Source organism: Gopherus evgoodei, chromosome 15 (genome assembly GCF_007399415.2).
Source record: "Gopherus evgoodei ecotype Sinaloan lineage chromosome 15, rGopEvg1_v1.p, whole genome shotgun sequence".
In the NCBI taxonomy this organism is placed as follows: domain Eukaryota; kingdom Metazoa; phylum Chordata; order Testudines; family Testudinidae; genus Gopherus; species Gopherus evgoodei.
In genome coordinates, this window is record NC_044336.1 from 27,019,585 (window position 1) to 27,035,034 (window position 15,450).

At 49.2% G+C, this 15,450-nt stretch overlaps 1 protein-coding gene across 3 annotated transcripts in view; it reads left to right on the plus strand.

Moving 5' to 3' along the window:
• SLC38A10 (solute carrier family 38 member 10) overlaps positions 1-15,450 on the plus strand; it is a 46,770-nt gene that overhangs the window by 19,864 nt on the left and 11,456 nt on the right. For all 3 annotated transcript variants that reach the window (XM_030534582.1, XM_030534583.1, XM_030534584.1), the window contains 3 exons: positions 631-742; positions 1,281-1,387; positions 9,430-9,586. In XM_030534582.1, coding sequence (XP_030390442.1) covers positions 631-742; positions 1,281-1,387; positions 9,430-9,586 — 376 coding nt within the window. The remainder of the gene's footprint in view (positions 1-630; positions 743-1,280; positions 1,388-9,429; positions 9,587-15,450) is intronic.

The window sequence follows — 15,450 nt, forward strand, 5'->3', positions numbered from 1 at the left end:
GCACACTGCTGTGGACATGTGGAGGGGTGTTTTTAGCTGTGGGGACCTGTTGTGATCTAGGAGTGGCACCAAAAAATACCATTGACTGTTTGCAGAGCCACAGATCCGGCTTTTTTCTTTGAGTCCACTTGTTTTACGAGGCAGCGGTGCAGAACGTTTCCCTCTCCCCAGCTGCACTCCGATGGCAACTAGCTGTAGCAACAGCAGGCTTCCTTCCCTACTGACTGTGGGCCCCGTCTCCCTCACGTCATCACCATCACTTGAACTTTCTCAGGCACTTGCCTCTGCTGGGTGCTGCCTGTGAAGCAGGAAGGAGAGTGGAGGAGGGCTTTGGCGCTAATGTCCCGAGACACCGTTGTCAAGTTTACGTTCCGCACAGGATGTGAACTAGCAGCTCTGGCTGTTCTTGTGCAGGTTCAGGTTGAAGCTGCACATTAGAATTGCTCAGCCACCTCTAACTGCCCTCTTACTCGGGACCTAGGAAGACCGTTGCGTGGGCAGGTGAAACCCATGCTAGTGCTGCATAGTCTTGTCTGACTTATCTAGCAGGACACGCTGGGTAATTGCTTTAGAGACCTGCGGGTGCAAAGCAGAGGCTTAACTGATTGTTTTGGGGTTTTTTTTTTATAGCAAAAAGACGGCACCTTTGCTGCTGGGGGTTACATGCCACCCCTTCGATTTAAAGCACTCACCCTGACCATTGTGTTTGGAACCATGGTTGGAGGCATCATGATCCCAAATGGTAAGTGCAGAGGTGGGAGCATAGAGACTGAAACTCCCAAGTGTTGTCCTTTCTCCCCCTTTTCTTGACACCATTTTCTTTGTGCCCTATTAGATCTTGTGTTCTCAAGAATACCCATTATTTATGGCTATTTGCTCCCGCACCCTAGCTTGTCCAGCTAGCACTGGCCGGGTCTGCGTGCTCCCTATACAGGGCTACAGAAAAGCTGAGCCTGCGGAGGGGTCATTAGCTCTCATGGCACTGAGACCTGCAGGGAGGGGGACTGGTGAGGAGGTGCCCTTGCAGAGAGAGCCCATCAGGGACTTGCAGCTGGTTGAAGTCATTAGAAGGTGACTAAGTACTTGTGTGCTGCATAAATTGCAGTGACTAATTTTACCCCTGTTGTAGCTCTCTGCTGGCTGGAGGCTCATCTTGTATTCTAGTGGGTTGCTCAGAGCTGCAGTCTAAGTGGCACCGTGCCAACCTCCCTAGATGCTTTCCCTTCCTCCAAGGATTTTCCATCTCTTTATTTATTATTGTTCTTGCTCTCTCTTGCCAGTGGAGACTGTCTTGGGCCTAACAGGTGCTACAATGGGAAGCCTCATCTGCTTTATCTGCCCAGCTCTTATTTACAGGAAAATCCACAAGAATGTCCTTTGCTCACAGGTCAGTGCTGATGCTAATTGACTTCTCCTCCAACTCGCTGTAGAGCCTGGGAACTTCATTAGTTTCACTGCAGCAGGGGAAACTAGTTAACTCCCCTCTCCCCCCTTCAGGTGGGAACTGTTGTGGTCTGCTGCGCTGACCAGAATCTCTCCCGAGCACATGGACAGCGAAGGAGTTGTCACTCAGTGAGCGGGGTGCCAGCTTGGAATGCCAGCACTTTTTATCTCTCTAGCAGCAAGAGAAGCAGTCGCTTTACATGTGAAATGTTGTTTACCAAACCCAGTCCGATGGGCTCAGGGCAGTATTGCCACAGAATGAGAAATCCAGGCAGCATATAAAACCTTTACGGGCCTTAAGTTTCAGCCTGTCTGGGCTGGGTAAAACAAACAACTCTTCTCTGCAGGGGAGTGGGTCCTTGCTGCTGACCCTCAGCTTTCTGGTTTAGCCAAAATAATAATAATCAAAGGGAACACACATACAGAGGTGTTGCTACAGGAATTGATTTCTGAAAAATTTGGGGTCATTCAGAGGCTTTTGGTAACTTAGCTTTTCCCTTGCTCCAGTTTGGATCAGCCTCCTAGGGGACAGAAACAAAATGTCTCTTGGCTGGGTTTGAGCTTTCTATCTTGCAAACTCTGATTTTTTGGTAATAGAACTGAAATTAACATGATTTGGTTTTCTCTCACAGTAACTTTATATTCTAAAGATGTTTAACAGGCTTCTGTTGGGGCTCCAGCATTCAGTCACAGGGAGTCAGATTTGTTAGTTGACTTCAAAATCTACAGGGGGAGAAGACATTTTTGTGGGTCCTACAGAAATAATGGCTTTTTCTGTTTAATGACCTGTGGGTTTACAAACACACATGAGACTTTTAAAGCAGAGTGGTTTTTTTTCTTCTATTGCTTTTCTTTCCACTGTTTGACACATCTTTCCGGCTCTCGCTCTGAATCATGACACTTTGGTCCTACTGTGGCTGGGCTGAGATCCCAAAGAAAGAGCTGAATGCCTACCTGAATTTTCAAGGGGAACAGAAAGCATTTTCAGGGGTTGCTTTTCACTCATGCTGAGGGGGGCCCTTCTCCAAGACAAGTGACCCTGCCCTCAGGATGGGCTGAGCTGTTGGATAGGCTGCCTGGAGGGGACTGTCAGCTGTTCTCAGCCAAGCACTGAGGCTCACGGACTGCACAGCCTGAAATGCTGGTCAGGAAAACAGCAAGGCAGATGGCTGTATCTTACAGAAATCCCAACCACAACATAGTGGCTTACGCAGAGTATGAGGTCACCAGGTTACCTAGGGGTTGGGGATTCATCCGGCCTACCCTTGAATAAGCCATTGCCCATCAAGTTTGCATACTTGCTTTGACCTGTTCTTGGAAGCATTCCAGCAGGGATCTGATGCCGTAGAACTCCTCCCAGGCCTACAGCTTGAATGCTGGGTTCTCTGCCCACCCTCTCCTTGCTCCACTTCTTCTGGAAGACTTGTTTCATTTCTTCCTTGAAGCTCCCATGCCGCACTTCTGCTCTTTCACATTCCTTTGGCTTTTTCCTCCCTCCCAAGAAGCAGCTCTGCTCTCTCCCTCAACCCAGCAACAGACACTGTGGTGATGAGTGAGAATGATGGGGGAGAAGGGGCACCGATGTGATATGTTTCCCACCCCCTGACAGTTAACCTGCTGCCCTCTTCCCTGCATGCATGGTTCCATCTTCTGTCTAGTTACCAGAGCTGCTGTTTGTTTTTTAAGATTTGAAATCCAGCTTTATGGGCCTCTTCCTTTGTCTAAAAACTGTATGATGTGATTCTCCCAGTGAGAGCAGTTCTCTGCCCATGCTCTCCGGTCCTAGATTCTGTCTGTGTTGTTCGTTACCGTGCCCAGACCCTTGGAAGGCCGCAAGCGTTTGGGGGACTCCCTGTCAGGCAGAGCTGAGTTTTACATGCCTGAACGCTGGAAGGGTGGCACCATTTAGACTAGAAAGTGGAGGAGTTGGATGAAGGATTGAGAAGTTCTTTTCCAAGGGAGTGGGGCATTCGCATCCCCAGATGTTTCTGTTGGCCAGCAAAGGGCGTCTAATTCTGCCAGAGAGTTGTTAATTATTACACACAGCTGGTCAGTCAACAGCTGGCAGCGAGCCAGAGCCTGGGAATTGCAGCTTGGATTAAGCTCTGGGGGTGGTGTAGTTAAAAGGCTTGGTGTGTTGGAAAGATGATCAGGTAACAGCAGCAAGGGGAAGTTGAAAAGCGTAAAGCCAGACTCACAGAGTGTTAATGAATCAGGAAATTGCCCCCTTTGTTGTGGTCAGCATCATCAAGCGTGTCTTGTAAAGTGCAGGGCGCTCTCCGGCTCAGCACGGAATGGCAATGGGGCCATGGCATGTAAAGCTGCCATTTGGGAGAGTCGGGTTGGCTGCTAAAGGTCAGGCTAAGGTCTGTAAACAAAGGGTTTAGCTTCTTACAGGAAGATGCTGGCTTCCCTGCGCTGACGTAAGTTTGTTTGCGAGGCCCTTTCTGGTGAGGAAGTCACTCATCCCGGTCTGATAACTGAGGGAAATGAGGCACAGAGAGGCTCCCGAGCTCGTGGGGATGGAAAGTGGCTCTCTTGCCTGCTAGGACAGTGGCCGGACCCCATCGTCTTGCACACTTGTTGCAGTTCTTAGAGCCTAACGTCTTTGCTGCGCAATAGAGAACCCAGTGACTGAGCAGGCATCTTGCAGTCCTCCTCCATACTCTGATTGCAATTAACATTCTCCCATCTCTGTGTTTCCTAACTGTGCTCAAGGTCCAAAACAGAGAAGGGTTTAGAAAACATGCTACAGTAATTACCCCAGGCAAAAGCACTTTTAGATTCCTGCCAGTGGCTTGAACACATCCAGAGGGCAGCACTTGGGATAGTCTAATGGCTGTACAAAGGGGGGACTTAACAGCGCTGAGTGACATCAGCCAACAAAAGACCCCCCCCATGTTTAGAATGCTCCTCATGGTATGTGGGGCCTTTTGACTTTGCCTTAACAGGCAGACGCATGTCTCCAAGGCCGTGGCCACGCCTGCTGCTCAGGTTTGCCCGTGCTCCCTCCGTAGCCTCATGGTGAGCTACTGCTGGCGAATGTTCTGTGACGGGCGAGGCTTGGGAATCAGCTGTTCAGCAGCGCCCCGTCCTCTGTACAAAACAATCTGCTTGCACAAATGGGGGCTGCAGAGGGTGTTCAAGGCTCCCTGACGGAATGGGGCAGTGAGGGAGTTGAGCTTCCAAAGCCTTGCTGACACCAGCTGGAGGCTTGTAAATCACACACAAGTGACTTTCTGGGGCGCATGTGGGCTTTGCTGTCATGTGACATGAGGCTCTGCTCTTCGTTGTCGTTCTCTGGCAGTCCCCTGCCATGAGCCGCCATGATGCAGGAGCAGACCGAGTTCCTTTGTTCTTATTTAAGTGATCTTGCGAAGATCTTATAATTGTCCTCTTGGCATTACGGGAAGCCCGACAAGGGAGATAAATGTCATCTTTTTCCCTCTCCCCCTTGCATTCCAGCAAGGTCATTCTGCTGTTCAACTACCTGATTGCAAATGCTGTGTCAGATCCATTACCTTCATGGGAGTCACCTGCAAATGAGTGTTTTAAAAATTAACCCTTTGAGTGATGTTGCTTGGAATAAGGTTTGATTCTGGGAACTATAAAACACGCCCCTCTGGAGGGGGATCATTAATGAGAGGCTCCATGGGCGTGTTTAAGAAATGTTTTCATGCAACACTGCCAAACCTTTTCAGGCAACTGGACCAATTCACTGGACAGAGACCTCAGCTGGAGCAGCCATTCCCTGCTGCCTTCCACTTGGCTAACCGTACTCTAACTAATGGGATTTGTTCTGCAGTTGTACTACGAGCTGGACCTGGCCTCCTGGCCTTAAGCGGACGTGTTCCTGTGATCTGGCCTCCACTCGCTGTTCACTGCGCAGCATTCCCTTTGGTTGCACTAGTCCCTTTCTCCAGGAGATGGTCCTTTGGGCTAGTTAGTGCCCTCTAACCACCCTGTCACAAGTGGGGGCTTTGGCTGTCTCTCAAGTCCTCGCACCCCTGGCTGTGCACACCACACACAATGCTGTGTAGCTTGGCCCACTTGGTGGCCTCTAGAACCTCTCCAGTGGCGTGTGGAGTGATCAGGGTGCTGGCCAGGCTGTGACGGGGAAACTTGCCCATCTCCCTCCCTGCACTGTTGTTGGTTCATGGACAACCCAGCATGCCTGTGAAAGCTGAGGGGAAGAGTTGCTCAGAATGTCAGAGTGGAAGATGTTCGAGGGACCAGGCATTGAATCCTGCGCTGAGATTGGCCTCCCAGGTTCCAGCCCGCGTTGCCCACTAGAAATTGAATTTTCTTTTAAACCAGCAAAACAACCATTTGCGGCAGGTTTAAAATGGTTCAGACTTTCAGCTGTTTCCAATACCCCATTTCTCCAGAGCTCTCGGGCCTATGCTGGTGCTGCAAGAGGCCTTTTGCAGAAACGCTCTTCATTTCCACTCTTGTTTCTGAAGGCAGGTGGCAGAGACCAAGTCACAGTGCTGCATTTGAGGGGCTTCTGGGGAAAGCCAATGGACAACGTGAAAACCAAGGGCTGACTCTGCGTGTGGCGTACACAGCATGGCAGGATGTCCTGCTCCTTCTACACCCACACACCCAGGCAGTGACCAGTTCTTGCTGCTGCTTCCTCTTTAACATCCCTACGATCCGGCCTTTCCTGTCTGACCACACTGCTCACGCTTTGCAGAGCTGCCGCATCTCCTGTCTGGTCTACTGCAACCTCCTCCTCCCTTGATGTGCCCTCCCCCAAGATACATTCCCAACAGCCGCCTCCTTGGCCCCACATCACCCCACACCTCTGAGTCCCTCTGCGCGCTCTTCCTTCTCCCCCGCATCACCTCTAAGACTCCTGACATCTTAGCCCTCCCACCCTCCTGACATCTTTGTAACACACTGTCATGTCTCACCTCCTCCGTCCACAGACGATGCCAGCCTCCATCACTCGTTTGCCCTCTTCACCCACGAGCATCTTCATGCTTTCTCATTGGCAAGAAACATCTTCCCCAAACTAATCTGCAAAACCTCCTCCCTCTCTTCAAATCTCTTCCATAAAGACCTGCCTCTACCAAGACGCCTCTGAGTAACTGCTGCCTGGAACAGCTACACAGACGCCCACTAAGGACTTAACGATATTTATTTTATATTCTTACTTTCAAATATATTGAACTGTCTGTGATCTGACTGGGCTAGGTCAGCACCTGCTCATAATCTTGTTTTCCTCCTCCTGCCTCCAGTGTGCCTTCTGAATATCTCTACACCCTCTTGTCATGTCTTGTCTTAGTTGTGCTGTAAGCTCCGCAGGGCAGCAGGCCGTCACTCTGTATTACTAGCACAGTCGGACCTGATCCATGTGGGACTCTGGGCACTATCTCAATATAAAGGTCTCACAGGACCATCTCATAAATAAACTAGGGAAATACAGTCTAGACGGAGCTACTGTAAGGTGGGTGCAAAACTGGTTGGAAAACCGTTCCCAGAGAACAGTTACAGTGATTCACAGTCAAACTGGAGGGGCATATCAAGGGGTCCTTCAGGGATCAGTTCTGGGTCTGGTTTTGTTCAATATCTTCATCAATGATTTAGATAATGGCATAGGGCGAACATTAATAAAGTTTGTGGACATTACCAAGCTGGGAGGGGTTGCAGTTGCTCTGGAGGATAGGATTAAAATTCAAAATTATGTAGACAAACTGGAGAAATGGTCTGAAGTAAATAGGATGAAATTCAATCAGGACAAATGCAAAGTACTCCATTTAGGAAGGAACAGTCAGTTGCACACATACAAAATGGGAAATGACTGCCTAGGGAAGGAGTCCTATGGAAAGGGATCTGGGGGTCAGAGTGGATCACAAGCTAAATATGAGTTAATAGTGTAACACTGTTGCAAAAAAAGCAAACATCATTCTGGGCTGTATTAGCAGAGTGTTGTAAGGCGGACACTGGAAGTCATTCTTCCGCTCTACTCTGCGCTGATTAGGCCTCAACTGGAGTATTGTGTCCAGGTCTGGGCACCACATTTCAGGAAGGATGTGGACAAATTGGAGAAAGTCCAGAGAAGAGCAACAAAAATGATGAAAGATCTAGAAAACATGAGCTATGTGGGAAGATTGAGAAAATTGGGTTTGTTTAGTCTGGAGAAGAGAAGACTGGGGAGAGGGGGCATGATAACAATTTTCAAGTACATAAAATGTTGCTTCAAGGAGAAGGGAGAAAAATTGATCCTGTTAACCTCTGAGGACAGGTCAAGAAGCAATGGGCTTAAATTGCAGCAAGGGCGGTTTAGGTTGGACATTAGGAAAAACTTTCTGACTGTCAGGGTGGTTAAGCACTGGAATAAATTGCCTAGGGAGGTTGTGGAATCTCCATCATTGAGGATTTTTAAGAGCAGGTTGGACAAACACCTGTCAGGGATGGTCTAGGTAATACTTAGTCCTGCCTCGGTGGTGGGGACTGGACTAGACAACCTCTTGAGGTCTCTTCCAGTCCTAGGATTCTATGAGTCTGTTTTTGTAATAAATAAGAATGATCCACTTACCCTCTGTATGAGGGTCAGTCAGCCTGGTGCTTTAATTCCATCCACTGGGCGGGAGATCTTGCAGCAAAGAAGCAAGTTTCTTTTGCAAATCGAGAGACTGTCTCATAAAGCTATTTGTGAAATATGCCTAGCATAGTCTACAGGAGAGGTGCAGAGGTATTTTCTGTTTTGCACTTAATTATTCCCATTGCTTTCGTGCCCCACTGTGAGAAGGGGTGTGTGTGGGGACAAATAGGTCTTTATGGTGGGGTCCAGGTCCCTTTACCATCAGCCTCGCCAGTGACTCCAGCATAGCCTTTGGCAGGCTCTTCCCCTCTACCAGTTCTTAATATGATGACAGCGTTGACATGCAAACCAGGTTCCAGGAGAAACGGTTGCAGTGACAACTACTGTGATTAACTAGGTAAAAATAATACATTGGAGTGTAATTAAATCTCTAAACTGTCAGTGGTGTTGGCCAACAATCCATCCACTCGACATTTTCAACTGGTCCCTTTTTTCAGCTAGGGCAGCTGCCAGTCATTTGGCAGCTCCAGTGCTCAAGCAAGGCAAACATTTCCTGGGCCTGTGTGTATTTCTCAATTACTTTTCAGGTACCTCCATTGCTCTACACCTCCCCCCCTACCCCCGGGAGTATCCCATACATTTCCAAAACTCTGCAAGGTTTCTAAAATCAAAGGTGCAGGGAGATTCTTATCTGAAATATTGGCACATTTGGATGTAAGCTCTGCAGTGGCTTAATTGTCCAGGCTTCTCTCCATGCTGGTTAGTTCACATTTAGAAAATAATACCCACTGCTCTCCCTTTGAGTGGCATGAAACCCACAACATTCCTTTCTCGTCTCAACCCAGATACCATCTTGTTTTCTTTTTAGTCCTGCTGGAAATAGACTAGCCGTGTCCTCGGGCACTTGCACCATGCTGCAGTGTTAGGCTGTGGACAGTGTAGGGAGATGTTAACAACAGTTGATTGGAAAGATTTTCTTTTGGTTGTAAAAGCTTAAACCAAACTTGGCCTGACTGTCGTCCTCACTTAACTGATAGAAATGTAATATAATGAGTTGTCACTTGCAGGCACTATTAGCCTCCTGTCTGGACATACTCTAGCCTGCCTCACATACCTCAGCTCCTCTCCCTTAGCAGTCGCCTCTTCTGGCTGTACAATCTGAGCACTGTCATGCAAGAGCCTTCTCCTCTGCAGCTTCTAGTATCTGAAACAGCTTTTGTGTATCTCTGCTTCCCGTTTCAAACCGCCGCTGGAAACTGCCTTTCTCTCCCATTTCCCTCTTAAGTTTTTCTCCCTTTCTACTATTCATTTGTTTCTGTACCTGAATTGAGCTCTGAATTGGTTTTGAGGTACAGATTACATGAAAGCTGCTATTCGGAACAGTGACGTTTGCTTCAATGTATGTTAACTTTGGCGCTGACCCATTTGTTGTGCAGCTCATCTTGGGGATCGGCCTGGGAATCCTGGTTATTAGCACCTATACCACCTTATCGGTGACGGAGGACATGCCAGTGAAAATGGAAGCAGTGGAACTGGCTGATCCACTGAAAGAAGCTAAGAATGTAATTGACCAAGCTCAAGTCCAAATACCAGGTATGTGTTCTGTGTGTGTTACTCATCTCAACCCCGCTCCCAAACTGTCTTGACCCCTTTAAAGCCACTTTTGTTGGGTCACCGGTAGCCTTTCCAGTGCCTGCATCTCCAGGGCTTCCCGAGAAGGTTTCCAAGAAAGAGTGTAGTTGTCGCTTTCCAAAATGCTTCTTGGGTCTCTGCCCAGGAGTTGGGTTTTCTTTTTTGCTCTGTTGTGAGAGGGGCAGCCCTCAGCCCTCCCCCTAGTGACAGGGCTCTGGAACTACAGAAGCCTTGTAATAAAAGGAGCTCTGTACGCAGGAGACTAGAGATAGCACTGTACTGGCCACCTGTACAAAGGGTACAAGGAGCCAGAACAAGGCCACTTTTCACCATCTCTGCCAGCATATTGTACAACGGTTCAATAGCAGGCCATTCATTACACTCAAAGGTATGTAAATTTATGGGCACCGACTTTTTTTTGGTTGTGAAGATATAAATTTGGAGCCAGTTTTAGCCCTGACCAAGCCTGTGATTATGCCTCAGTTTTGTTTACTGGTTCGTGTTATTTATTATTTGTTTACTGTGGCCGTTGATAGAATTATGGCCTGATGCTCCCTTCCGCAGCTGCAGGCCTGCTTTGCAAGGCCATTGCTAGCAGGTGTCGATTGACCCTCCCCTGCTCCTCGTCTGTGGTTATGTTCTGTTTTTTTCAAGTCTTGTTTGGCTTTGTTCGGGGTTTTCTTTTCTTCAGGGCTTTGAAATATCATGGCTATTGAGAATGGAAGCAAAAAAAAAGTCAGGTTTTTCTACTGGAGATTATACTCGCTCCTCGTTGCTGTCCGTGTCCCTGGGGAACAGCTTCGAGCATCTACGAGACAATGGTGCTGTGTGCAATACCATTCACTCCTGCATGTGCTCTGTCCCTGGTGATGGTCAGATTTTATACATCCACACTGCGCCCCCTCCCCTGCACAGAGATGGCCTGGATGGCCGAGCAGAAGACACTCTCAGACCCTTAATGCACACTCAGTGGGGCCGGGCTGGGAGGGAAGGGTGCAATTTAATTCTTGACTCTTGGTTTAATTTCAGAGCAGTAATGGCCAAAGAGCACGTGTTCAGTTCATGCACGTTTTGTAACAGGTAAAATAAACAGTCCCGTAAAAGACTGGGTCTGTTGGAGTTTGTCATAGTCGCCCCTCCACTCCATCCCTGTGTTCAGCAGGGAGAAGAGCAGGATCCTTGTGTTCAGTTGTAACCTGGGGAATCCTAGATACCCGCCTACACATTAGTTAGAACTAGTTAGCCAGCATTAGCCCAGATCGTTTGCTGCTTTGATGGTGGATTAAATAATCCTACCTTGGGGGAAGACGTTTTTCGATTTGAAATTTCCCTGGAGACTGGCCATGCAGCTCTAATGGGCCTGGCCGAGTTCTGGTTTGTTTCCTGCCAGCCCGGTGAGAGCGAGGGGAACGCAGTTGGCACCGGGAGAGGCTCTGCCCTGGGAAGCAAAGTAGGTGCTTTCCAGCACTGACTTTGAAGCCTGGTCCTGTGGGAGGAGGAAGTGATTGGACGGGGACAGTGGGCCAGGGGAGGAAATGGAGCAATGAATTCACACAGCCTTAGGGAGCCTTTCAGCCCTGGGTGGCAAGCAGTACACTGTGCTCCCTGTGAGCGAAGGCTGCTGCCCACTCAGCCCATCCTGCTTGCTGCTCAGTCGCTGCAGCACTCCTGATCCCTGGATGCCGCTTTCTTCACATCTCCACGTGAGGCAGACGGGGCTGGCAATTAATTACCCTGCTTTAATCAATACCTTCCTGCCCCCTCCCTTTGGCCCTGCCTTGGTTTGTTTTGGGAAGGGGCTAGTCTGTGTTCCTGAAGCCTCCAGAGCAGCTGCATCCTGTCATTCGAAATCCATGCAGGGCTGGGGGCTGTCCTGCTATCACCCGGGTACCCTCCATCGGACACATCTGGTTCTTATTGCTTGCACGAGTCTTTACCAAGAACACATGGCTTCTCTGCAGGCAGCACACAGTTTGTTTTTAGCATGTTCTTGGGGGTTTTTCCCACCCCCCTTTTAATTGATGGGTTGCCTGGTTGAGGCAAAGCTTGGAGCTGAGCTGAGCCTTTTACCATTTTGCGTTCTCCTGTCAGCATGAGAGAGGAGTTTTATTGGTCTCTTTGATGTTGTGGAGACCAGAACTGTACAGACTTTCATTAAAACCCTGCCCTGTGGGCCCTGGGATTATGAATATTAGAACATTGCCCTTTTATGTGAACACGTATTGACCAGTGAACTCTGAATAGTGTTTTCACTAATGACACCCAAGTGCCCATTATGGCCCCTGCCTGTATTGCTTGAGGTTTACTGTCAGCGGCTCTTTGGGAAATGTTCTGCTATTACAGACAGTGTGTATGTATGTTAAAAGGTTGCTAAGCTGCCTGTGAAAGCTCATGAAGGCAATTATCCGTTAAAAAAAAAAAGCTAATTAGGCAATTTCTCTCTGTATTTGAAAGCACCCCCGAGGGTCTCCTGGGGCGGATTCAGAGTTTGTAATATTTTTCAGCTCCTTACTTGAGTGTTGCGGCTTCATGTTATTTTATTTTTTTCATTGTGCAATATCTTGTAACAAAGGTCCGATTCATGCCCTTTATGGGACAGCAGCCTTTCCCCGCCGCTCCTTGAACCCTTGGGCGTCAGCTTGTTTTAGCTGGAATTTCACGTCAGGTGTCCCCGTGGATTCGGTTGTTTCACATTTAACAGTACTGGGATGGAACTGGGTGCACTGGGGGGCTCGTCCCAGGGCTCTTTTCATGGAGGCGTTGCCACTCGAGCAGCTCAGCGTGAACCCGTAGTCTGCACTCCCCACAAGGAACCTGCCCAGAGCCCCCACTTGTCCCTTCAGCTGAGGAGCAGCTCCCGACGCGTGTGCAGTGTGGGTTGGACACAGTTACTCCCTTCGCTCATGTCGACTGCAGGACCAGCTTCACTGCTTCAGCACTCCCTAGTGCCTTTGTGAGGGAGCTTTTAATAGGGCCTGTGACCCAGAAAAGGAACTATCACCCTGGTGTAATTTTGGTTCATTTTTACGGCTGGTGTGTCAGGAGACAACCGTGAGCTAATTTCACTGATGCCGTTCGATAACCTTGTGAAATCTGTCACCACTGCAGAGCGTGGGGAGGGGCCGCGCTCCTGTGATCTCTCTTTCCCCTTGATCTTGGAGATTGTGGGGACAATTGACCAGCCCAGATCAGGGCTGGATTCTCTAAGTGCCCACTGCTCAGAGATGCTGAGCTCCTGTAACGTCTGTTGACTTTAGCATCTCTGAAAATCAGGGTCCAAGCCTTTCCTTGGTGTTCTGAACCATTCGGCCACTGATGCTCCTCCATCCCCGGCCCCATAATAGGAGGCTCCTTCTGTAGATCTTCCACCAGGGCCTGATTTAGGAACTGCGGGGCCCGATTCGGCGGCGGTCTTGGTCTTTGGTGGCACTTCGGCAGGGGGTCCTACTCACTCCAGGTCTTCGGCAGCAGTTTGGCGGCGGGTCGTACTTGCTTCGGGTCTTCAGTGGCACTTCAGCGGTGGGTCCTACTCGCTCTGGGTCTTCCATGGCACTGAAGGACCCGCCGCCGAAATGCCGCTGAAGACCCGGAGCAAGTGAAGGACCCGCTGCCGAAATGCTGCCGAAGACCTGGACCACCGCCGGGTGAGTAAAAATTAAAAAGTTAGGCACTCTTCCTTAGGGCGTGGGGCCCGATTCAGGGGAATCGGCCTGAAGCCGACCCTGTCTTCCACAAAGGTGAAACCACTTCAGTCCAGTGCTGTTGGGAGCTAGGTTAAAATGCTCAGGTCTGTTCAGGTCTTGCAGCCTTGTCAATTAACAGATTCTTTTTCCAGAAGAATCAAATGTCGACACTTGTTACCTGCTAAGTGTTGACAGTATGGTTGGTGCTCTCCAAGGCTCAGAGAGCCCCTGCTCAAGGAACTTTGTTCTGCCGGGCATGCCAGCTGATCAGGCTTCCCTGCCAGCTGTGTGCTAGCCAAATCATTTTGATCATGTTGTTGAGGCTGGGCCTGCTTTATTCTAACCTCTCCCCTCTCCAAGGCCAAACATCTTGACATGCAAAGAGAGCGACTGGAGTGCTGTAGCCGTGGTGTGAGGGCAGAACTTTTATTAGTTGCCAGTAAACGCCCCTGAGCTCAGGCTAGGAATTTGTGGGGGCGGTGAGCTTCCTGAAGGCTGAGCTTGGACTGATCCAGTCCCAGGAGCAGATCTGAGGATGATCTTTGATCACTTTCAAAAAGCGGACAATGGAAGCAAGTGTTTAAAATCAAGGGCTTTGCAGCTGTTAGCGCCCGCTCGTGGTTAGACCTGGGGAGGCAGCGCCTGATGACACTGTCAAGGACTTAAAATAGCCCTGTGTTGGGAATGATACCATGGCCAAAATATGTATTTTCTTCCTCAATTCGACAGAATCTTCCCAGTGCCCCATCCACTCTCTGCTCTTCCCAGGCCACATCTGGCCTCCTTTTCCTCAGTTCTCCCTCCGCTGAGGAGGAGGAGGAGAATGATGCTGAGCGGCCTCCTTCTCCTTCCGAACAAGCAGGAGGTGTAGATGCAGGCTTCAGCTACAGGCATTAACATGGTGGACAAGAGTGATACAAGAACCACGCAAGGAGTAATTTGTAACGTCGTTGTGGGTCCGTTGCTGGAATCCCAACCAGAAGCTGTGGGGGAGGGAAGCTTTTAGGTTGCTAATCATGCCATTTTATTGCAGCCTAGAGACATTGTTGGCAAACCATTTAAGAGGAAAAAAAAATCTGTTTTAGGAAGTCTTGGGTCCCCCCTTCCCTGCCCCCCGATATATCTCCAAAGGGAGACACCTGCTAGAGGGCATTGTGGGTGCTGGGCTCGTTCTGGAAGGCCCAGCGAGCAGCAAAGAAAGCCCTCTTGCCATCTGATGCTGAGATGTTGTTGTTGTTGTTGTAAGCCAAGAAGCTTTTATAGCCTCTCAGCCCTTGCCTCTAAAGTCCAGCGCTACTCATAAAACATTCAGAGGCCCAGCATTACTGTAACGTTCTCCAAAGGGACCTGAAAGGCGACTGTACAGTTAGTGATGATTACACATCCTGAGCAAAATTGTTCTCTGCAACCCACATATAGCTCCTTATAGGGTTCAATGCAGCATGCAAGGCCATTAATTCACGCCCAGATGATGAACTTAATTTTGTTTCCTGCTGCGAAAATGACAGCTTAGCGGCAACTTGACCTTATTACAGAGTGGAGGTTTTATCTTTTTGTTGTGCTGTGTGGTTTTTGGAAATGTGTGTAACGTGCTAGCCATCTCATGATTTACAACTGTTCTGGGTACAGCCATGGGGCCTCCACCAGTGATTTCACTGGAGGGGAGAGCTCACCTGCTGCAGCCTGCTGGACAGCCACAGGTTTGTCTGTCTAGGTCACTTGGCTAAGCTGCAGTCCTGCTGCGAAAGGCAGAGGTAGGAGCCCTGCTTTCTTGTAACTCTTTCATTACCCGTCAGAGGGGAAGGTCTGTGTGTTTGGCTCCTGAACCCTTTTGCTTTGCTTATGAAATGTTGGGGTTGCTGTAGAATTAATCCTAATAATACCCTGGCCCCAAGGAACACTGGGTTTACGGCAAATCTGTATTGAGCCTTCTCTTGAATGAGCCAGAGGACTGGGGTGCATAGTGACCAGGGACCCCATAACAATAAAATTTAAAACTTTTCTGGGGCAAACAAAGTAACTTGTGGATTGTGAGGCTAGAATTTGGCTGGGAACATCCTTGCTCCAAAGGGCAGAGCACTCTCTTCCCAGGGCTCGGCAGCCCTCCATGGGAACCCTGCCATCCTCCCAGAGTTTGTTCAG